Source organism: Gallinula chloropus (genome assembly GCF_964237585.1).
Source record: "Gallinula chloropus genome assembly, contig: HAP1_SCAFFOLD_195, whole genome shotgun sequence".
In the NCBI taxonomy this organism is placed as follows: Eukaryota; Metazoa; Chordata; class Aves; order Gruiformes; family Rallidae; genus Gallinula; species Gallinula chloropus.
In genome coordinates, this window is record NW_028168065.1 from 99,689 (window position 1) to 121,724 (window position 22,036).

Sequence of the window (22,036 nt, forward strand, 5' to 3'; positions counted from 1 at the left end):
CTAGGGTATATTAAAATAAGATGTGTAATTCACATAACTGAATACATGTAGTCAGCAAGCCCACAAGGCACAGAAGACTAATCTATTTTCTCTACTTACTTGGCTGCTTCTTCATTAAGGATCTTTAAATAATGTTTTACTGGGGAGAGAAGTTCTGGGATTTCCAAAAGCACATTTTGTAATAGTGGAGTTTTCACTTGAGAATGTATGACTGGAACAAGAGCTTGAATTTCCAAATCCAGACGGGACAGGGTGCTGAGTATCAAGAAAAACTCTTGGGTTGAGCACTGAGAAAGAAGGCAATATGTAAACCATTACAGTGTATTTTCATTTAATCCTACATAGTTGGGGTTTTTTTGCATTCAGAAAATGACATAAAATACAGTTTAAATGAATTAACTGTAACACAGTTGCATAATCATCACATTCAAAAGGTTAATAAAGCATACTAATTGTTTTAACCATTGTTGTCAACAAACAGTTGAGAGCTGATGTACATTACACTTTTTGCTGGATGGTGGTCTGTAGCACATATGCAGTACACAAATAGCTGAAAAATGGACTAATTATGTCCAAGAATCAAAAACGCAGGCTGAGAAACTTTATGAGTACCACAACTTCTCCATATGGATTTCTGCATCTATGTGCTGTTATCTGAATCCCCAGGCTGCTGTTTTGGCAAGAGGGGGTTTGGAAAGACAAGGTCAGGCACTAAGAGGCAGAGTCTTGGAATAAGAACACAGAAAATAAAAGAAAAAAAAACCCACAGAAAGAGAAAACCAGCAGTCATTGCTTAAAGTGCTTGTAGCTATTGCCAGTTTCAGCCTCTGTCAGGTCACTCCTAGGTCTATGTAATAAGAACACACTAACCTGGACTTTGCCTTTCATCCTCTCCTCAATTGGTAGAAAGAGATTGTTCTACCTATGTTAGCCAGGTACCACAGAAGAGGAATCTTCCAGATTTCAGCCAATACCACACAGCACTTTCAGAGCTTGCTTCATGATATCCACAGAGCAGGAGCATATTGGTTCCCTGTCCTGGTTTTGGTCAGGATGGAGTTCATTTCATTTGTAACAGCAGATGAATGCTGTGTTTGAGAGTAAGATGGGAGTAGTGCTGATAACACCCTGATGTTTCTAGTTGCTGTCAGACAGTCAAGGACTTTCTCAGCTCTTCATGAGAAAGGAGGGGCGAAGCCAGGACAGGTGACCCAACTGGCCAAAGAGAGTATTCCACGCCAGTTACGTCCTGCCCAGGATATCGGGGGCTGACGGGAGGAAGAACGGGGGTGGCTCCGGGATGCGCGGTTCTTGGGGGACGGTCGGGTTCTGGGACGGCTCTGGGTGGCACGGCCTGAGCTGTGGGTTCGGTGAGAAACTGCATTGTGTATCAACAGCTTCATATATTTTGCTTTGAAGTCCTGTTAGTATTGTTACATTGTATCTTTCTGTTATCTTAGTAAACTATCCTTATCTCAACCCACGGGCCTCTTAATTTCTTGATCTTGGGGTTATTTGCCCCTTCCTCTTCCTTTTCCCTTCCCTTACTTCTCACCCCCCCCCTCCCCTTCCCTTTCACCTGCTCTTTTCCTTTAAGGAGCAGGCAGCTGCGTGGATCTTGGCCTTCAGCCGGGTGAAACCACGACACAGGTCTATTAATTGGAAAAATTCACTCTGGGATTCGCTTGTGTTCTTTGTTTTGATGGGTAAACACCCAGTTCCACTGCCTTTTTTTGTGCTCCCATGAAACACAGGCACTGCTTTCACAAGACCTATCAAAAATAAGGTATTGTTTTCATGCAGGTTTTTCAATAGTCCTCTTTAGAATAAAGATAAATGGGTAGATTAGGCAGATTGAAGAAGATGACAAAAGACCAAGGCATCAGTCTGGTGCAGTATATATGCTACAGCTTGATATGGACTGATTCTGAAGTGGTGTTCATCACAAAGCTCTTCAAGTCTGCTCAAGTTGTGGATGCTTAATCAATCCTTTTGATTAAGCCTACAAATAGCTCCCAACTTACATTTTGCCTTATTTTCCAAAGCACTTGATATTTCCCTATTGCTCTGATGTCACGGAGTGGAACAGCAGTCTCTGGTTGCTCTGTTGACGTAAAAGGAGGGATCAACAACACTTGAGAAAGTGTCTTGGAAGTCAAAATCCTGAACATTACAAATTCTTCTTTAGAGCGCCAGACCTTACCTCTTCAGTTAGGACTCCTCTAGGACTGTTTGAGCCCTGTTTCTCTCTTCCTTAGTTCTCCAAGGAAATTTCCTGCCCAACCAGAAAACCTAATCTTAATATTCCCAGGATTGACAGGGGTGGAAGAGAAATGTAGGGGGGGGGGGGGGCGGCAACCTGCAGAGGTGGCTTCTGCAAGAAGCTGCTAGAAGCTTCCCCTAGGCCCAAGAGTGTCAACACCAGCTGGGCTCAAGGACAGACCCACCACTGAACAAGGGAGAGCTTTCCCTGCAGTCCATGGTGGACCATGGTGAGACAGGCTGCCCCCCCCTGCAGCCCGTGGAAGATGATGGGGAGTAAAGATTCCACCTCAAGCCTGTGGAGGACCCTATGCGGAGACATATGAAGGAGGCTGTGACCCCATGAGAAGCCCGTGCTGGAGCAAGATCCTGGCAGGACCTGCAGCCCACGGAGAGAGGCGACCACACTGGACCAGGTTTTCTGGCAGGACTTGTGACCCTGTTGGGGTCTGACCCTGGAGCAGTCTGGTGCTGAAGGTCTGTACCCCATGACAACCATGCTGAAGCAATTTGTGAAGAACTGTAGCCCATGGGAAGGGCTCACATTAAAGAAGTTCATGGAGAACTGTCTCCTGCGAGAGGGATCCCTTGCTAGAGCCAGGGAAGACCGTGAGGAGTCCTCCCCTTGAGGAGGAAGGAGCAACTGAGACAAGGTGTGATGAACTGACTGAACCCCCATTCCTCGCCTCCATGCCACTCAGGGGGAGGAGAGAAAAGAAATGAGGAATAAAGTTGAGCCCGGCAAGAAGGGAGGCATGGGAGGAGGTGTTTGGAATTATTTCTCCTTATCCTACTCTGTTTTCATTGGATAATAATTTTTTCCTAGTTGTCTCTGTTTTGCCTGTGACTGTAACTGCCCAACGATCTCTCCCTGTCCCTATGGTGACCCACAAGCCTTTCGTCATCTGTTCTCTCTCCTGTCCAGCTAAGGAGAGGGAGTGATAGAGCAGCTTTGGTGGGTACCTGGTCTTCAGCCAGCATCAAGCCACCACAGACAGACAGAAGGATGTCAGTGACCCCCCTTATAAGAGATTTGTCTGCTGACCTGCTTAGAGCAGCACACTGTGCCTGCATAGAGCTGGTCCCACTGACGTGTTAACAGCTACAAAGGTTGATGGGGTTGAGATGAAGGAAGAAAGGAATACATGTTTTCTGGGATGTATCTCTACAGTGGGGTCGTGGTTTAAAGAATACTACGGTAAACAGAAGCCAAACACTAACCCTCTTATTTCTCATCTCTGTAACATGAGAAGCTGGCTCCATGCAGCAGAAGTGTTCACTTGTGAGAAGCAGGCAACAGGGCTGAGAGCCCTCAGCTGTATTTGTGCATCCCAGGCAGGGAGCCAGGGCACTCACACCGAGTCAAGGTGGCAACTAACAGATCTACTGCTCTAGGCTGGAAAGACCTAGTCCTCTTCTGCAGAAACCTCACTTGCAGCTGCTATGGCAACAGGATAAGAAAGGCTGTGGAAGGGGACATATTTTTTTCCACCTGTACCGAGTCACCTGCTCCGCCACGACAAGAAAGTGAGATTGTTTCATCCTGAAGCGGGTGGGTTGTTTCTGTAGTTCGAAACAAAGCATCACAAAGCAGTTGGTGCCTATTCCAGCTGGAATCCCAGTACTCGATTTGAAATAGGGTCTGCTCACCACACCCACCGCTGCAGCACAGCCACAGCACAGAGGAACAGCGCTGCAGAAGATGATAACCGGTAATCAAGAAGCATTGCAGGCAGGCAGAGCACAGTCCACACTATTACAGTTACAGGGCTCACAGGCTTTGCGTTAGAAAGCCTGACACTTCCTAATTAACTCCTACAAACAATCAGGCTTCATCTTGTGCTCAAGCTAAATGGCAGTTATTAAGGAGGCATCGTGCATCCTGACATCAGTGTGTACTTTTGGCGAGGCCAGTGAGAGAAATCTCCAGTTCGGTGGCCTACAGCATCCTGGGCTTCCCTTGCAGCCTTCATCTCCAAGTTCTGGCCAGCTTCTGAAGAGTGATGAGCTCAGCATCCCTGGAGTGTTGGCGCCCTGGGTGCATGCTGATATAATCACAGACACTGGGTTCCACCCTCAGCTGACTCCATCAGCTGTCACAGGAGGAAGCATGGCTGTGCCATACTATACAGGGAAGGCCTGACTATCGCTGCCTAGCAGAAAATGACGCTCCTGAGAAGATCAACACTGTTATTTTGGGAGGAGCTTTTGCTAATTACTGTAGCAGCCCAAAGAACTCAGCCATCCTCACTGAGCAAAGCACGCTCCAGAAAGCATACTGCCCCAAGGAACCAGCTCCCACAAAAGCCAAGACGAAGAGCAAGACATACAGTCACTTCGCTTTCACTGCTAAAAGTCCTATTTCTTTACCCCTCTGAGATGCCGTGGCAATTAACATGGGTAACACTTTCTAGGAAGCTACAGAAATGGAAGGCACTGTAGAAGTTCAAAGCAATATTACTATATGGCTCAGAAAATGGTGCAGTATGCTGACAGAAATTACGCAGTGTAGTGCTTAATAAACTTACAGCCAGCATCATAAAAATTCTGCCAGTCATGAACTCCTTTCACACTTGCAGACTTGTGTTGCCAAAAATTATCACCCCCCCTTGCAGATCTTACAGTACTCTACCTTCACACTCTGTAAAATGGCACCTCAGTGACATTTGGAGCCATTTTATTTATTATCTACAGTAATGAAAAATACAAATAATTGACCTTAGAATTCTTGAACTTAGTCCTGAATTAACACATTAGAAAAGCAGTAAGACGTTGTGCACACTCAGGTGAACGTGCTGACATCCAAGTGAGTAAGCCATCCATCAGTGGACTTCCCTGGCTCTAATATGTTAGAGGCAGCCTTTATTCCCCTGTACAGTTCTCTCCCTTGCTGCCTGACATCTCGCTTACACGCTGTCTTCTTGCAGAACCTGCTCTGGCAGGGGGGTTGGACACAATGATCTCTCGAGGTCCCTTCTAATCCCTACAATTCTGTGATGATCATCTGGACAATCCATCCTTACATCCCTTGTCTGGAGTGCAAAGCGACCAACACATGCCCAGGAGCTTTAAAAATAATACAGAACAGCACTAAAGCATTAGTGGACATTTGTTCCCTTGTAGCATGGTATCAGCTCTTCCTGTTTAACAAGTAACAAGTGATGGATTTGTGCATACAACTGACTGTGGAGAATAAACATGCCACCATAACTGCCAATGGCCAGTAACGTCCAGTGGACCATTCTGAGTGGGTTGTGATTTACTTCTTGTTAGGCATAAACGATCTGTCATTGATTATCTGACCGAAACCAACATCTTGTCCACTCTGCTGTCAGCACTTTCCAAAACGAGAGCAACAGGGTCAGAAAATGATTTGTAAATAACAGAGCGAAAGCTGTTTATGTCAACAGGTCGATGGACAAATGCATAGAGACAACAGGGCCTATTGACAGATGAGTCCTAAAGAGAAGTGATTAGAATTCGTTACATGAGAGTTCCTAGTTTACTGGCTTTAACTATCTGAGACACCAGATCTCAGAAGACATTCCTCAGTAGTGTGAGCAGCACAATGTGTTTGAAGTATTGGAATGCCCATGAGCTACTGGTTTGAATCCAGGCATCAGCAAAACCTGTTGTCCCTGTACGGATGACAGGCCACATGTCAGGATGTTTACTGAACACAGAGAAGACTTGGAAAGCAGCCTCCCCTGCCAGGATGAGAACAATCTCATCTTAGCTTTTAATTTCAGGAAAAGAATTAGTCAGCAGTATGCTTAGCCAAACATCATCGTCTCAAGTCCAAACCTACCCGGATGCAATCCTGTGCAACCTGCTCTAGGAGAGCCTGCTTTGGCAGAGGGGTTAGACCAGATGATCTGCAGAGATCCCTTCCAACGCCTACCATTATGTGATGCTGTGTGTTGCCAAGCTGTGGACAAGGGTTTTTCATCCTGTGCACACCACAGATCTCTGTTCCCGTGCAATCCTTTGCCTTGCCACACCAATCTGAAAGATTGGTGCAGGCCACAAAAGCGACAGGTTCTGTCTTTCCAATTCCTTTCCCAGGCAATACCACCACTGAGAAAATCAACAGAGAGAGTGTTAGTTTTTAGTTCCCGATTCAATTGGAATACGGAGCCATAAGGCAAATTCAGCTAAGCTGTGAAATACAGGCCATGGTCAAAACAAGGGGAATAGGGGTGGGGGAGCCCCTGGTACTGCCTGACACCAAGATTGGGTTCTCTAGTCTCTACAGGTAATTTCTAATCCAAAGGCTGTTGAAACTGTGTGGCTTTCAGAGAGATCACAGTGTGTCTTCAGAGTGTGATCACAGTGTGGCTTCAGAGAGGTCACTGTGTGGCTTTCAGAGAGATCACAGCAGGGCATGGCAAGAGAGTGCTTGGCATATCCACGGGTGGGACACCCAGATTGAAAAGAGAGCTGTTGTCTGCACTGTCTTATTCAAACACCATGGGTAGATGGTGCTGACCCTACCTGAAACTAGCCAGAAGTTGAGTGACAGAGTATGAATGGTCAAACAGCATCAGTGGGGAGTACAATTCATTAGAGAGCACCAATGATGCAATTAGAGAGACACAGTAGCTATCATGATACAGACATAAATCTTTACCTGAATCCTACTGAAGGACTTAAGCATCATCCTGATGGGATTCTTCTCTTTGTGTGTGTTATAACAGAGCACTCAAGCCTTGGAACTGACTCAGAGAAAAATCATCGTGTGAAATCCACAAAGTCTAAGACCAGCCTCGTTCTTTCTTGCACTAAACATCCTTGCTTAAGGATCCTTTAAAAACACACACACAGGCACAAAGAGCTGAAAAAGTAATTTGGCAAAGGAAAGGATGAAAAGTGCTTTTTCTACACAATAATGTCTCAAGAACAAGACAGATTGATCATAATATGGGAAACATCAAAATTCTTTTGATCTATGTACAGTGCTCTTAGTCTGTGTTATGTCTTCTAAAGATGTACTGACCAAATGCCACAAGGCCTTCTCAGAAACACAGCATAGACCTAACAAATACATAAATAATCCAACATTTCTTTGACATTTATGGACTTCCCAGGGGCTCATGGAATAGGAAAGACAGGCCTCTGGAATTTTAAGCAGTGTTGCCTCGCATCCTTGAAAGTCAAAAGATGGAAGAACTTTCCGTACCCATAGTCTGAGATGTGAAAAGAATACAAGAAGCTGAAGGTGGGAAGAGAGGAAGTAGTTACTGAGCACATTCTGAAGCCAGAGATCATACAGGTACCAATCTCTCATCCAGAGAGCCCATCAGATAAACCTCATCTGCCAGAGCGGACAGGGAGTGGTGTTCCACACAAGAAAACAGAAATTAGGGTTGGACACAGTTCAAGATGCCTTCTCATGTCCCAGTGCCTTTGCTGGGGTTTCTCCCTTGTCCACACCACTGGGATGTGGCTGCTGCTGGAATCCTTCAGTGCAGCACCAAGAAAAGGAATTTTTCCCCCTACTTCTTCCCCCCCTCAGACAGTGGTACCGGGAAACCGATTTTGTCATGATTCGGCTATTTCCTCTTCCTGTGAGATACTTCAAAATGCGGTTTGTGAAGATCCTCAGTTTGGACAGGAAGGAATGAACCCAGGAGGATTCCAGGAGGCAAACCCGGCGTTACCGGGGATACCTGGTTCAGTGTTGTGAAGAGCCCAAAATCTGTGCTGTCTTCTTAAAAAACGTCTTGTAGCTGTAAGAAACACATGGAATGGCAAAGCTGTAAATGCAAATAGTTTCTATGTCTGTGTGTGTACATATCAGGGAAGAAGCAGAATATAAAGACAATGGAATAGCTCAGACTCCAATTCAGCTGCCATGCTTGCATAGCCTGATGTACTGTTTTTAATAGGGTGTCATCTTGATGTTGGAGCTGTCTTAAGCATCATGAAATGACTAAAATTTGTTGCAAGCCGAGAACATACATGTGGTTTTACAATGGCTCAGCTCAAAGACCATAAGTCGTCTGACAGCAATTGCAAACCACCACAAGGTGAGGCTGAGTCCAGAGTGAACCCTCTTGTACCCCCCAAAATCGCAAACAAGATCAACATGGGGGAAAAACGAACTGCCAGTTTAATTTCCAGGGCCAAGTCAGAGAGAACGAGGGTCTGAGTCTTTTTGTCCCAAATACAGACCCGCCAACCTGGCTGCCAGGCTGTGTGTTGGTCTGAATTGTGAACTCTTTTCTCCACTATCTGAAAAATCCTAATCTGTTCTGGAATGGGAGGAAACCCTTTTAAATCAGCTGTCCATATCAACTATAAGCCATGTCATCTGCATAGGAAGCACTAAAAATCAAGCCTGAAATCATTTTTTTGGTACTCTTGGTTAAATCAAGGAGGAGACAGATGCATCGAGTAGATTCACAAAAGGACCATCCTGGGAAAGACATCTCTTTTGCAATGCTCATGCTCCTCAAGCAATAAATCCAGGGAAGTTACCAGACCTCTTAACTTACTCTTGCCAAATGTTCAAGAGGATGCTGCAGTCATGAGATGGCTTTGAGCGTTGGCCCTTGGCGGGTCTTTCTCTGCTCTTGCAGAAGTCATTTTGAAAAGAGGACACGTTTTGAACACACAGAACACGTTGCTACCCCTTCCCATCTCACGTCAAGAGGATGTGTCTGATGTGTGCCCGACAGAGGCCATCGTGCTGAGCCACAAGGTTCAGAAAGGACCCCCTTGCTTTCCAAACTCCTCCGGAGAGAGGAGCCAAGGTGCAGCTAGGTCCAGTCTTAGTTCCAGACTTGGTCAACAATTTATGTCTGAAGGATTAGATATAAAACTACATGTCAGAGTCAATGTTTGCCAGCCAGAGCCCCCAGAGGACTTTCACTGAAACAGCTTCACAGAGCGGAAACCAGTAGAAAGTTTATTAAAGGGACAGATATAAAAGTTCCCGATTGCTGTTGATAAATGCACTTACTGATATAGGACTAGAATGCCAATGACAATGCTATGATTCTAACAAAATGCTGAGACTATAACCAAATGTTAGCGAAATACCACCCTGGGTATTCTCACCACAAAAACAAAGGGGTGAAATCGCAACCGCGCGGCGTAACTGTGTCTTGGGTGGAGGAGAAGCAGCACAGCCCAGCAACTGCCTCTTCAGGGGTCTTCAGTTTCTTCTCTCCCCCCTCCAGGTGGTCGCTTTCTCAATACCCTTAATACCCTCAATACCCTCATCTTGAAGACGCTTTCCTGGTGGTGATGCTCAACGTGACTTGGGTGGAGATTCAAGTCCTATAGTCACCCACGTTTAGCACGCACAGCTTTCTGCTCATTGGCATATTGAGGGCTGCCAACTTTCATGTTTATTTTGATTAATTTAATTAATTAGTTTATTAACTGACTAATGCACTTAACGAAGCAAAAGGTCTCATTCTAGGCCCATCAGGGGATGCTGTGGCAAGGGGGGGCGAAGCCCCCAGGGACACCCGCTGCCTGGGAGCCCACTGCATCCCCCCCCCTCACCTTCCAGCCTGCAGCTCCTGGCCCCAGCTCGGCTCCTTGAGGAGGGGGTCCGGTGGGTGAGGGGTGGCCCGGGCTGCCCCATGGGCTCGGGGGTTGAAGGCAGCAGAGGAAGAGTCCAGAAGGGGCAGTGGGGCAGCAGGACCTGTGTCCCCTCCGTGGGCGATGCCGGGGTCAGATCCGGAGCAGGGTGAGGAGCGCGAGCACCAGGCATGGGGCGCGGGGCTGCAGCGGGGCCGCCCTGTCCCGGGCGGGCACCGGCTCTGCCAGGACAGGGTGAGAGGTGAGGGCAAACCTCGCAGCCCCCCAGTGCCCCCCTCACCCCCCACCCCCACCCCAACACTCACCCTCTGGCCCCCCACGCCCGTGGGGCTGCGAATTGGGAACCTCTGTCACCGGCTCCGGCGCTGGAACAAACCCACCCGAGTCAGGATGGGTGGAATGGGGGGGTCTGTGCCCCCCCCCCCCAGTGCTCCAGAGCAAACCAGGGTCCCCAGCAAGGACCAGGCTGCCCCAGATTCAGGAGAAGGGGGAACCCCTAGACTTTTTGGGGGTGCAGACCACCCCACCCCACCCACCCCACCCCGGACTGGACTCACTGGTGTGTCTGCAGCAGACGGAGACTCGCAGCTTCAGGCAGCGCCCGGCGCTCCCGGGGTTGGGGACAGCTGGGAGTGGGGACAGATCAGCGTGGGGGGGGGGGTGTCCCCCCCAGAGCTCCAGCCCGAGACGGGACCCCCCCCCCACCGCCACGGGCCAGAACCGGGCCTGGGGCTCCCCCTCCCGGCCAACAGCGGCCGCACCCCGGGCCACGCAGACCCCCGACCCACCCCCCCTCCATCACCCCCCCTCCATGTGCAACCGGACACCCCCCTCCCCACATACACCCCCTCCCTGTGCACACCCCCACCGCCCACCTCCTCCCTCAAAGACCCCTCCCCCTCCTTTTTCAGGACACAACCCAACCCCGCTGAGACCCATCCCCAGGTAACCCCATCCCTCAGGACCACCCCCTTTGCCCGCCCCCCCCCCCCCCCCCATCTCACAGATGTAGTAATAGGTCTCCCCAGGCTGGAACTCGACGCCCAGAGGAAAGGGGGTGAAGCGCTGGATCTTCTCCGGAAAGCGGACGGGGCCGAAGGGCGCCCGGGGCCGGTTGCACTCCCAGCGCTTGAAGGCGCCGGGGGTCTTGTTGCAGCCGCGGTGACCCTCCAGATCCACCATGAAGAGCGTGAAGGTCTCTGCCCGCCCGCCGGGCGCGGCCCCCTCGTAGTGCGGGCAGTAGATGTCCAGGTAGTCATTGATGGCCACCTGGATGGTGTAGTCGTCCCGTAGGAACCTGATGGAGGGGGAGAGACGGCGGGTCCTGTGGGCCATGGGGTGGGATGCCCCACTGGGGGGGTCCTGTGGGCCATGGGGTGGGATGCCCCACAGGGGGGGTCCTGTGGGCCATGGGGTGGGATGCCCTGCTGGGGGGTCCTGTGGGCCATGGGGTGGGATGCCCCACAGGGGGGGTCCTGTGGGCCATGGGGTGGGATGCCCCACAGGGCGGGTCCTGTGGGCCATGGGGTGGGATGCCCTGCTGGGGGGGGGGGTCCTGTGGGCCATGGGGTGGGATGCCCCACTGGGGGGGGAGGTCCTGTGAACCATGGGGTGGGATGCCCTGCTGGGGGGGGGGCCTGTGGGCTATGGGGTGGGATGCCCCATTGGGGGGGGGGGGGTCCTGTGGGCCATGGGGTGGGATGCCCCATTGGGGGGGGGGGTCCTGTGGGCCATGGGGTGGGATGCCCCACTGGGGGGGGGGTCCTGTGGGCCATGGGGTGGGATGCCCCACTGGGGGGGGGGGGGGTCCTGTGGGCCATGGGGTGGGATGTCCCACTGGGGGGGGGGGTCCTGTGGGCCATGGGGTGGGATGCCCTGCTGGGGGGTCCTGTGGGCCATGGGGTAGGATGCCCCACAGGGGGGGTCCTGTGGGCCATGGGGTGGGATGCCCCACTGGGGGGGTCCTGTGGGCCATGGGGTGGGATGCCCCGCTGGGGGGTCCTGTGGGCCATGGGGTGGGATGCCCCACGGGGGGGGTCCTGTGGGCCATGGGGTGGGATGCCCTGCTGGGGGGGGGGCCTGTGGGCTATGGGGTGGGATGCCCTGCTGGGGGGTCCTGTGGGCCATGGGGTGGGATGCCCCACAGGGGGGGTGCTGTGGGCCATGGGGTGGGATGCCCTGCTGGGGGGGGGGGGGCCTGTGGGCCATGGGGTGGGATGCCCCACTGGGGGGGTCCTGTGGGCCATGGGGTGGGATGCCCTGCTGGGGGGGGGGTCCTGTGGGCCATGGGGTGGGATGCCCTGCTGGGGGGGGGGGTCCTGTGAACCATGGGGTGGGATGCCCTGCTGGGGGAGGGGGCCTGTGGGCCATGGGGTGGGATGCCCTGCTGGGGGGGGGGGGTCCTGTGGGCCATGGGGTGGGATGCCCTGCTGGGGGGGGGGTCCTGTGGGCCATGGGGTGGGATGCCCTGCTGGGGGGGGGGGTCCTGTGAACCATGGGGTGGGATGCCCTGTTGGGGGAGGGGGCCTGTGGGCTATGGGGTGGGATGTCCACTGGGGGGGGGGTCCTGTGGGCCATGGGGTGGGATGCCCCACTGCGCCCCTGTCCCATGGAGCAGGTGGATGGGGGGGGTTGAGTTGGAACCAGCTGTGGTTGCTGGAGCTGAATGGGTTTGGCTGGGGGGTTGGAGGGGGGGGAAGGCGACGAAGCCCCCTGCCCCAGGCACCCACCTCATGGCCATCACCCCCAACCTGACTGGGGGCTGCCCCCTGTGACACCCCTGCGCTGGCTGGCGTGGGGGGCACGGGGGCTCCGAGGGTGGGGTGGTGAGCAGGGGAGGGGGCCCAGCCGGGTAGTGGGGGGTGGGTGAGCAGGGGAGGGGGCCCAGCCGGGTAGGGGGGGGTGGGTGAGCAGGGGGGGGGCCCCAGCCCCGGTCCGGGCGCTGCCATGGCGTGAGCTCACTCCCGCCTGTGCAAACAGAGCAGCCAGCCAGGCCGGGGTGGAGCAGCCGCTGCCACGGGCACCCACACGCGTGTGCTCCCGTGCACATGTGTGTGCACACGCCTGGGCCCTGCCTGCCCGGGGGGGCGGGGGGGGACGGAGCAGCAGCCCCCCAGCCCCCTGCCCAGGCTGCGGCCTGCGCCCGCCTCTCCCAGCCGGGCCCGTCCTCGGCACTGCTGCACCCCCCCCGCCTCACCCAGCTGCTGCGGGGCCCGCAGGGTCACCCCGTCCCACGGGCTGGGGCGGGGGGACACCCCAACACTGGCTGCAGCCCCCTCGTGCCCCCAGCACGGGCACCGGCAGCGCTGACACCAGCGCCGGTTCCGGCGGCCTGGGCGGAGGCCGCAGCGTCGCTCCCCAGGCTGGCGGTGCTGGGAGGTTTGGGGGTCCCCCCCTTGCCCCCCCCCACCCCCACCCCCCAAAGCCGGGGGCTCTCAGCGGCCAGGACGGGGCGCAGGCTCCCTGCTGACTCACAGCATCCCCACGCCGGCCGGGCCGGGCCCGGGCACGGCCAAGAGCTGCCGGGGGGCTGGGGCGCTGCCCTGACCCCGTGAAGGGCCAAAAGCCCCCCCCACACCCCCCCCACACCTCCCCATCCCCAGGGCACCCATGGGTGGTGGGTTCCCACAGCTCCCATCCCTGTCACCCCACCCCAGCGTCGCTGCCCGGGGAGCACCTGCCCACCCCAGCCGGGTTTGGTGGGGTGATGAGACCCCTTCTGTGTGTGGGGGGGTGCAGCCCCCTCACTCCCACCCCCAAACCCACCCCCCTGGTCCCACCCAGCCCGGAGCTCGGGAGTGCCTGAAGAGGAGAGGGCAGGAGGAGGGATGGGGCTGGACCCCAGCCCGGACACCACGGCACAGCCCGTGGGCAGCCCCCCCAATCCGGGCGGGGGGGCAGTTTGGGGGGCTGCGGTGCCCGGTACCACCCCCCCCCCGCAGCAGCCCCACCTGACCCCAGGCTCGGTGCTGTGCCGGGTGCCACCGGCCCCACACCGCCGGTACCGGGGCCAGGTGCAGGTTGGTACCAGGGACTCGAACCCCCCCCCACACCCCACCCAAAACACCCACCGGCCTGGGTGCCCCCCCCAACCCCCGGGTGCTTCACCTGCCGGTGCCGCCCGGTGCCGCCCCGGGGCTCGGGCTCACGGGGGGATGCCCGGTGCTGCTACGGGCTCGGTACCGCCCCGGGGGTACCCACCGGCTCGGTAACGCCCAGAAGCGCTCGGTGGCTCGGTACCCCCCCCCCCGGGATGCGGTGTCGCTCGGTGATGTTGGTTGGGTACCAGCCCCGGTACCAACCCACCGGGCATCACCGAGCGACACCGCATCCCGGAGGGGGGGGGGGGGGTACCACCCCACCTCGGTCTCACCTGGGGGGCACCCGGTAACCCGCTGCTCCCCCCGGGGGGGGCACCAACCCCTCCTCCCCTCAACCTCCCGCCTTCCCGACCCTCCCGGTAGCGCGGGGCCCCCCGGATAGGGGGGAGAGGGGGGGGGGGCTGCCTCGGCGGGGCCCGGGGGGCTCACCAAGGGGGCGGGGAGGGCTACCTGGGGTTGCTGCGCCCAGGGCGGTACTTCCGGTGGGCGCCGCGGGGGCTGCTGGGAGATGTAGTCCCGGCCCCTGTGTGGTGGTTCCCCCCCCCCCAACTCCTCCCCGTTACCCCCCGGCGCGGCCCTTCCCTCCCCACCCCCCGGAGTCCGGCGCTGCGACGGTCCCGGGCCGCGCTCAGGCCTCAGGCGGGGGGGGCGCGGGCGTGGGGAGAGAAGGGGAGGGGGAGAGAGGAGGGAGAAGGGGGGGCCATGGGGCGCAGCCCGGCTCTCCCGCCCCGCCCCCCCTCGCTGCAGCCCTCTGCCCCCATCCCTCCCGCCTCCCTGTCCGACCCCCCAGCCCCCCATCCCTCCTGCCTGCCCCCCCGAGCACCCCACAACCCCTTCTGCCCCCCCATAGCCCCCCCCAACCCCTTCAGCCCCACATCCCTCCTGTCTGTCCCCCCATAGCCCCCCCAACCCCTTCTGCCCCCCCCATAGCCCCCACAACCCCTTCAGCCCCACATCCCTCCTGTCTGTCCCCCCATAGCCCCCACAACCCCTTCTGCCCCCCCCATAGCCCCCCCAACCCCTTCTGCCCCCCCATAGCCCCCCCAACCCCTTCAGCCCCACATCCCTCCTGCCTGCCCCCTCACAGCCCCCCCACAACCCCTTCTGCCCCCCCCATAGCCCCCCCAACCCCTTCTGCCCCCCCATAGCCCCCCCCAACCCCTTCAGCCCCACATCCCTCCTGTCTGTCCCCCCATAGCCCCCCCAACCCCTTCTGCCCCCCCCATAGTCCCCCCCAACCCCTTCTGCCCCCCCATAGCCCCCCCCAACCCCTTCAGCCCCACATCCCTCCTGTCTGTCCCCCCATAGCCCCCCCAACCCCTTCTGCCCCCCCCATAGTCCCCCCCCAACCCCTTCAGCCCCACATCCCTCCTGTCTGTCCCCCCATAGCCCCCACAACCCCTTCTGCCCCCCCCATAGCCCCCCCAACCCCTTCTGCCCCCCCATAGCCCCCCCAACCCCTTCAGCCCCACATCCCTCCTGCCTGCCCCCTCACAGCCCCCCCACAACCCCTTCTGCCCCCCCCATAGCCCCCCCAACCCCTTCTGCCCCCCCATAGCCCCCCCCAACCCCTTCAGCCCCACATCCCTCCTGTCTGTCCCCCCATAGCCCCCCCAACCCCTTCTGCCCCCCCCATAGTCCCCCCCAACCCCTTCTGCCCCCCCATAGCCCCCCCCCAACCCCTTCAGCCCCACATCCCTCCTGTCTGTCCCCCCATAGCCCCCCCAACCCCTTCTGCCCCCCCCATAGTCCCCCCCAACCCCTTCTGCCCCCATCCCTCCTGTCTCCCCCGCAGAGACCCCTCTGCTCCTCCTTCCCCCCCATATCTCGTGTCTGCCCCCCCATCCCTCCTCTGCCCCCCCCCCATCCCAGCCGTGCCTGTGTCCCCCCCCTCACCTGGAGGGAATCACCGTGACATAGGGGTGATCCGGGGGGGTCTCGCTGGGGGGCAGCGAAGGCACAGGGGGCCCTGAAGGCAGCGGGCGCTGGGGCGGGGGCGGCTTGCTGGGCCCTGGGGGCTGTGTGGAAAGCGGGGGGGTCAGAGCTCCAATGGGGGGGAGGGGGGGGGGGGTCCCCTAACCCCCATCCCTTGCCCGGGGGGGCCCAGCCCGGGCAGACGCCGTCCTGCCCCACACGCCGGCGCCGCCGGTGCCGCCGTTACCTGAGCGCCGGGTGCCGCGGGGTCTGCGGGCAGCGGGCGTGTGGGGGGGGGCGGCCTGTCCGAAGGGGGGGCCTGGGGCGGACAGAGCGGGGACACTGAGGCAGCTCCGGGCACGGAGGGGGAGGAGGAGGAGGAGGAGGAGGAAGAGGAGGAGGAGTGGGGGTGGGGGGGTGCCCCCAGGGGCTGCAGCCCGGACCCCCCCGCATGCAGAGCCAGCCATGCAGCAGCAGCTGGGCCGGGGCAGCCAGGACCGCCCCCCCCCCCAGCCCCCCAGCCCGGGCTTTACCTTGGGAGGAGGGTCCGGCGGGAGGGGCCGGGAGGGCGGGTCGGGCCGTGCCGAGCCGGGGGCAGCCGGCTGCAGAGAGAGGGAGAGGGGGGTGTGGAGGAGTGGCTCCGTGAGATGCCAGGCCATGGCTCTATGGAGCCATTGTTCGAGCAGTCTCCTGTGTAACTTACTAGTAGGAGTAGGCGTTGCCCCATCCCGACGCAAACGATGGAGAGGAAGGTCGGTGTTTTTGAGAGCGAATGTTACACAGGGACAAGAAGGAGAAGCAAGAGGTTTGTTTCAAGGATCTGCTGTTCCTGAGAAAGGGAAAGAAACGCTGTTCCCAGGGTTACCGACAAGCGAGACGCTCACGCGGGGAGTGTGCTTAGCAGCAGTTTATTCAGAGAGAAAGACACAGCGCTGGGCGGGAGGAGACCTGAGTCTCACCACTCCGCGCTGTGGAGAGGTAGGATACAAGGATTTATACTCTTTAATAAACAAAGCAATCTATTTTCCAGTTATTCATTCATTTTTGTGATTAGCCAAGCAAAGTTCATATATTCGTTTTTCTTCGTCTTCTTGTCCAATCATTAAACAGACTTTTTCATTCCTCCTTATCGATGACCCTGGTGTCAGATGTATTTCGCACATGGTTTCCTTTCACACTAGTGTGGTCACAGACTCTTTTTATAGGATGTTTTCCAAATCCGCTTCGTCTTCTTTCTCTTCCTCTGATCGCTCGTTCCATTCCATAAGCAAAGCATAATACAAAATAAGCTTAATATTAACTTCAAAATACTTTACCTTTGTTTTAACTCGTACAAGCATAAAAAGAATCATTCCCTCCTCCTGCAGTTTATTTTGATCGAGTCTAGGCAAGCAGAAAAGCTTCTAAAGCATTTCGTTGATGATCATTCATCCAAACCTCGTACTATTTCAACTATTATCGGAGGAATCAGCAAACGTTCACTTGTCCCTTAGTTGGCCCCTCTCCCATATTTGCTCATCTTTAACAGCAAGCTCATCCATTGGCTACTTAATTTCTGTGGTTTCCACTTCTAAGTGACCTATAACTCAATTCCATGTCTCGTTAGCGACTCACAATGTACGTTACACAATCATTCTTACAAAATCAGAACGTTACAACCTGTTTCAAGGTACATGTGGTTTACTGAACCAAAGGCTCATCTATCACACCCAGATTGCAAGGTGAGGGATGTAACCTTTAACCAAGAACCAATCAAGTGGTGACAATTCTAATAGGCATGAGTAACAGTTATAATATGCATTAAGGATAGGATAAAAGAAAGCCGTTGGCCATCATCAACCCATCACTTTGCTTACATGAAGCGGTGTCCCGTCTCTCAGCTGCGGCAGAAACTATGTCCTCAGGTAGTGGGAAAACTCTGAAATCGTGGGGGAGAGGCGTGCAGGCCCTCCGGAAGGTGACCCAAGAGCAGGACACTTGGAGGGTGGTGAAAGAATGTTTGTGGGTCACCCCACAATTGGGAATCGGGGCGGCCACACAAACTTTGCAGCCCCCAGACGGTGACGAGCCTGCTGAGCCCAAAGATCGAGAGGGCGATACGCCTCGTAAAAGTTCGTGTAAAGTATCATTGGTTGGTTTTCCCACAGCCCCTGAGCTACAAGGGGCAGCAATAGGACGTGATTGGGATTTTTGCAATGGGACAAATTCAAATTGTTAATTAATGTCTGTCGAATGTTCACAGTTCTTACTGACTATTGCAAATGCAATTGGAAAACTGTTTATTGTTTGAATGTTTTGATTGTCGCTGTTGAGCTGTTGTGCACACATTTTACTTTTCCTTCCTCCTTACTTTATCTCCATCCTCTATCCATCACGGAGTAGGTACCATCAATAAGATGGCAATGTTGAGCCACGGGGTGGTGTGACATACCATGTCCCTCAACGAATGCCTGTACCAGAGGACTTATGTCTCATCATTGCTGAAATATTACATTAAGATGCTTGTAAAGGGTTAAGGAAGACTTGCTACCAGGATGGCTTGAAGTGCCCTAGCAGTGACCTCCCATGAACAATGCCTGGCTTGAAGGACTCTGCCTCACTGATAAAGAAGAAACATCAAAAGGGATGTAAGTTTGGGTCTAACACCATGTCTTAAGTAAATTGCACACTCAAGGACTATGTGCTCTGTGGAAATAAAATGACTTCTTTAATGAGTTCCAGTACCCCCCTCCTCCTTATCTGTTCATGAATTCCTTGCTTGTCTCTAATTGGTCACAAATGCAGGCAAAGCATCTCACTTTAACTAGTTCAAGCTCCCCTTGTCCTTCAAGGTACACAAAACCTGCTAAATCCAACTTGTAGTTGGGATCAGAGTCAAGGGGTAACTGAGTCTGCGCAAGACAGAAGGTTACTTGCGGTGAGGAAGAGGAGCCATCCGACTTCATCCCCACGACCCTCAACGACCACCCCCAAACAGCAGTGCGCAGGCACAATGGGGAGGAGTTGATGGAAATCACTTCTTGGGGCACATTTTAATATGAAGCGGGACGAGTTAGGAATATGTACAGGGGTATGAGGTCACCTAATGAGTAAGTATCATTGTTAGTGTGCGGGTGTTGCAGGCTGAATAAAGTAACTTAAACCTTGACTCAGTTTTGAGTCTTAATTCTGTTCCCGAGAATTGTGGAGACCTCCTCACGATAAAGCACCTCATTGGACATCACTCAGGGGTTAAGCCCAGCCGCCCCCAGCCCCCCAGAGCAACCTGAGGTCGGTTGGAATGCGAGGGGGTTTAACCTCTGCCAAAGCCGCTGATCTGGGTGTGGATCGTGACATTTTAATAGTGTAGTCGGCAGGATTCTCGGAGAACAGAAAGGTGTGAGGTCCTGAGAGTGAATAGGGGAACTTTGATGCTTAAGTTGGACCCTCTCAGGATGTATTGCCCCTTTGAGTTGTATAGGATGGCTGCCCCTATGGCAGTCGGTAGAAGTGAACCAACAGTTGCTGCTAAGAGAGAGAACTCCTGCCTGTCACGCAGGAGACCGGGGTTCCATTCCCCAACAGGGAGTCCTTTCCTGGTGACATTGATTTATTGGTATCGACTTCAGATATTGCCAAAAGGGACTGAGTTTTGGAAATCGATTTAAATGTGATGAACTCTTTGTGTGAGTGAAACGAGTTGACTCTGGTGTGAGTGGTGAGTGACTGAGCTGCAGCGTATCTGTGAGAGAGAGAGAAAAACCTTTTCATACCCATTGTCGTGCTTTGCACATGCAAGAAATCCTTGTACCTGGTACCGTGTGTTGTTTGAATGATTTAAGTGTTTGACTGAGATGCAGTCTGACTGTGAAGCGAGTGTGAGTGCTGATCGGTGGTTCTGTGTCTCCACAAGGAGAGCAGCTGGAGACAGACAAAGCAAGTGGCAAATTTAAGCTGTTTGTGTGGACAGGAGTCAGACTATGTGTTGAGAGTGTCCCTGTCAGTAGGAGATGGAATTTTGTTATCAGAAAGAGAAGAAAAAGGGAAATAATTACGGAAGCAATGGGATGGCAAAAAGGCATTCCCTGAGAACTCATGATGGGGTGCCGACAGATAAATTGGTAAAGTTAGTACTAAGACAACCCAAAAATCCACAAATCAAGGTCGAAAATCCTGTTCCTAGTGCTCTTTTATTGCATTTAACCGTGTCCCCCAAGCTGCCGGGAGGCTAGCTCCTTCGTCCCCTTGTGAGTGAGTGGGGGGCAAAGGGTGTATATATATATCAGAAAACTCACTGAAAAACCACTGAGGTGATTTACTGATTACTTGTTTTGTAGAACCTAAGTTAATACCTGTAACATTTTTGGTAGACACTACAGTTTATCTCCACACTTAGAAAAGAAGATGCTATCTGCATAGTTTTACAAGAAATTGCCTTGTTGCTGCCTTTAACATTAAGGGCTCACTTTCCCCTTTTCCCCCCTTGCTGTTTTTTCCTCTTCTCACCGAGAAGCGAATTTGTTTATTTTCTTTCCAGGGAGAAGAAAGAAGTCACAGTGAGGATGCCTGCCTTATCAGCTGTGTTTATCCCTGCCCTCATTTATGGGGGTAGAGGGAAGCCAATGGAATGTAGCAACTCGCATCTTGCAATGTCGCTTGTCTGATGGGTCGGTTTGCAGCGTTCACGAATTAGCTAACTGAGAGCAAGGCTGGTTACTTAGCAAAGAAAATGGAAAATAACAGGAACTGGTATTAGAGGAAATACAAGCCTCAACTCAGCAGCTGGAGTTACAAGGCAGTTGTAAAAGATCTGTCGAGATTGAAATAGGTGGAACACAAAATTAGGGGGAAAAATGAGTGGCCTCCCAAAAGAGCAAAGCATTACAGGCTGGCCACGTGGAAGCCTAATGAATTGATAACAGGGGCATGGGAACCAATTTACAACCTGAACTGCATAATTCGCTTGCAAGCAGTTTTGGAAATAATTTCCAACAAAACTGCCAATGCTACAGACCTCCTGAATCAACAATCTCGAGAGAGTATATGGCAAATTCAGTATTTCTACCGTGTCTGATCCTATGGATCCAACACGTGGTGAACCGCATGCAAGTGGTTACCGTGACAGAATAAAATATCAGGTTTCTAAAACCCACAAAACAAGTAACTGTTAGGATCATATAACCCTATCCCTTCTATGCTTGCTATAAACTTATTAGTCACGTGGTGTAGCAACTTTCTCCCCCTGAGGTCTAATAGAGACACAGATGGAAACTCTTGATTAACTGAACAAAGCTAAACTTTATTGGTGCACATAACTGAACAAAAACTAAACTTTATTGCTGTGCACAACTATAACAACAATAGAAACCAGCCGAAACAAGAAAAAGAATCAAAATAATAATAAGTCCTGACAATATATAACATTCAATTTTAAAGCGTCGCTCCCACATCTCCAGATCATTTTCATGAGAAGCCTGGGTCATCTGCCTAGAATTAAAACAATTAACAGAAAAGGAAAATCTTGATTCTTTCTAAGTTATCTGAGCTTGAAGAGACCTTTTAGTCTCAGTAACACCCACCTGTCCGGTTGCTCCGGTGGGTAAAGCCGCACTCGTTCGGAAGGCGACAACCTGAAAGTCTAATGGCAGGGGAACAATATACCACTAGAGCCATAGCAAGGACATTGTCCCTACTGCCTGGCTATAGTGCTGTAGAAAGGAACATTTACCACTCGTGGAGTTGCATACGAATCCTGCGATTCAGGCGGGGGAATTGGGGTCTCGTCTTCTCTAACGCCGGCCATTTTGTACGGCTCTGCTGCTCAGCTGCGTGTTCAGCTACCCGTGTGCTTTCGGAAACGCGCATGCGCAGTTTTCCCTCACCACCTCCCCACAGAAAGTACTGGAAAAGGAATGTTTGTTTGTTATAGGAAGGTTATAGGAATGTTTGTTATAGGAGTAAATGGTTGAGGGTCTGGCAAGTAGAAATGTCATAGGGATGTTTGCTATAGGATTAAATGGTTGAGGGTCTGGCCAGTAGGAGTGTCACACTCTTTATTCCATGGATGGCCTGCTTAAGATATGTAAACGACCAGAGAGATATGGACTAGATAACGGGAAGCTCCCGAGGACTGGTGGTGCCTGGTGTTACCCCTTGCTCAGATAAGAGCCCAGCTTGCCTAGTACGCATGCGTCAAGGAGAAAGGTGAAAAGTTTATTTCTGAGGAA

General features: G+C 53.9%; 2 protein-coding genes and 1 long non-coding RNA gene across 3 annotated transcripts in view; all 3 read right to left on the reverse strand.

Annotated features, from left to right (window-relative positions):
* The window catches only part of LOC311204842 (DNA mismatch repair protein Msh3-like), a gene marked incomplete at both ends in the record, with an annotated part of 50,437 nt that extends 40,578 nt beyond the window's left edge, over positions 1 to 9,859 (reverse strand). The window contains 3 exons of the mRNA XM_084281183.1: positions 100 to 287; positions 6,164 to 6,339; positions 9,778 to 9,859. Coding sequence (XP_084137309.1) covers positions 100 to 287; positions 6,164 to 6,339; positions 9,778 to 9,859 — 446 coding nt within the window. The remainder of the gene's footprint in view (positions 1 to 99; positions 288 to 6,163; positions 6,340 to 9,777) is intronic.
* An 89-nt stretch (positions 9,860 to 9,948) lies between these two features.
* On the reverse strand, positions 9,949 to 11,151 carry LOC311204843 (ephrin-A4-like; the record flags this gene model as incomplete). Its single annotated transcript, XM_084281184.1, has 4 exons — positions 9,949 to 10,037; positions 10,122 to 10,181; positions 10,374 to 10,442; positions 10,821 to 11,151. 4 exons carry the CDS (start codon positions 11,149 to 11,151, stop codon positions 9,949 to 9,951), a joined length of 549 nt encoding a protein of 182 aa, XP_084137310.1.
* Positions 11,152 to 15,841: 4,690 nt separating this feature from the next.
* LOC311204841 lies at positions 15,842 to 16,410 on the reverse strand. Its single transcript, XR_014618123.1, has 3 exons — positions 16,364 to 16,410; positions 16,078 to 16,149; positions 15,842 to 15,934 (listed from the first exon to the last, which is right to left on the reverse strand). It is a non-coding gene; the product is annotated as an uncharacterized lncRNA (long non-coding RNA).
* Positions 16,411 to 22,036: the final 5,626 nt, after the last annotated feature.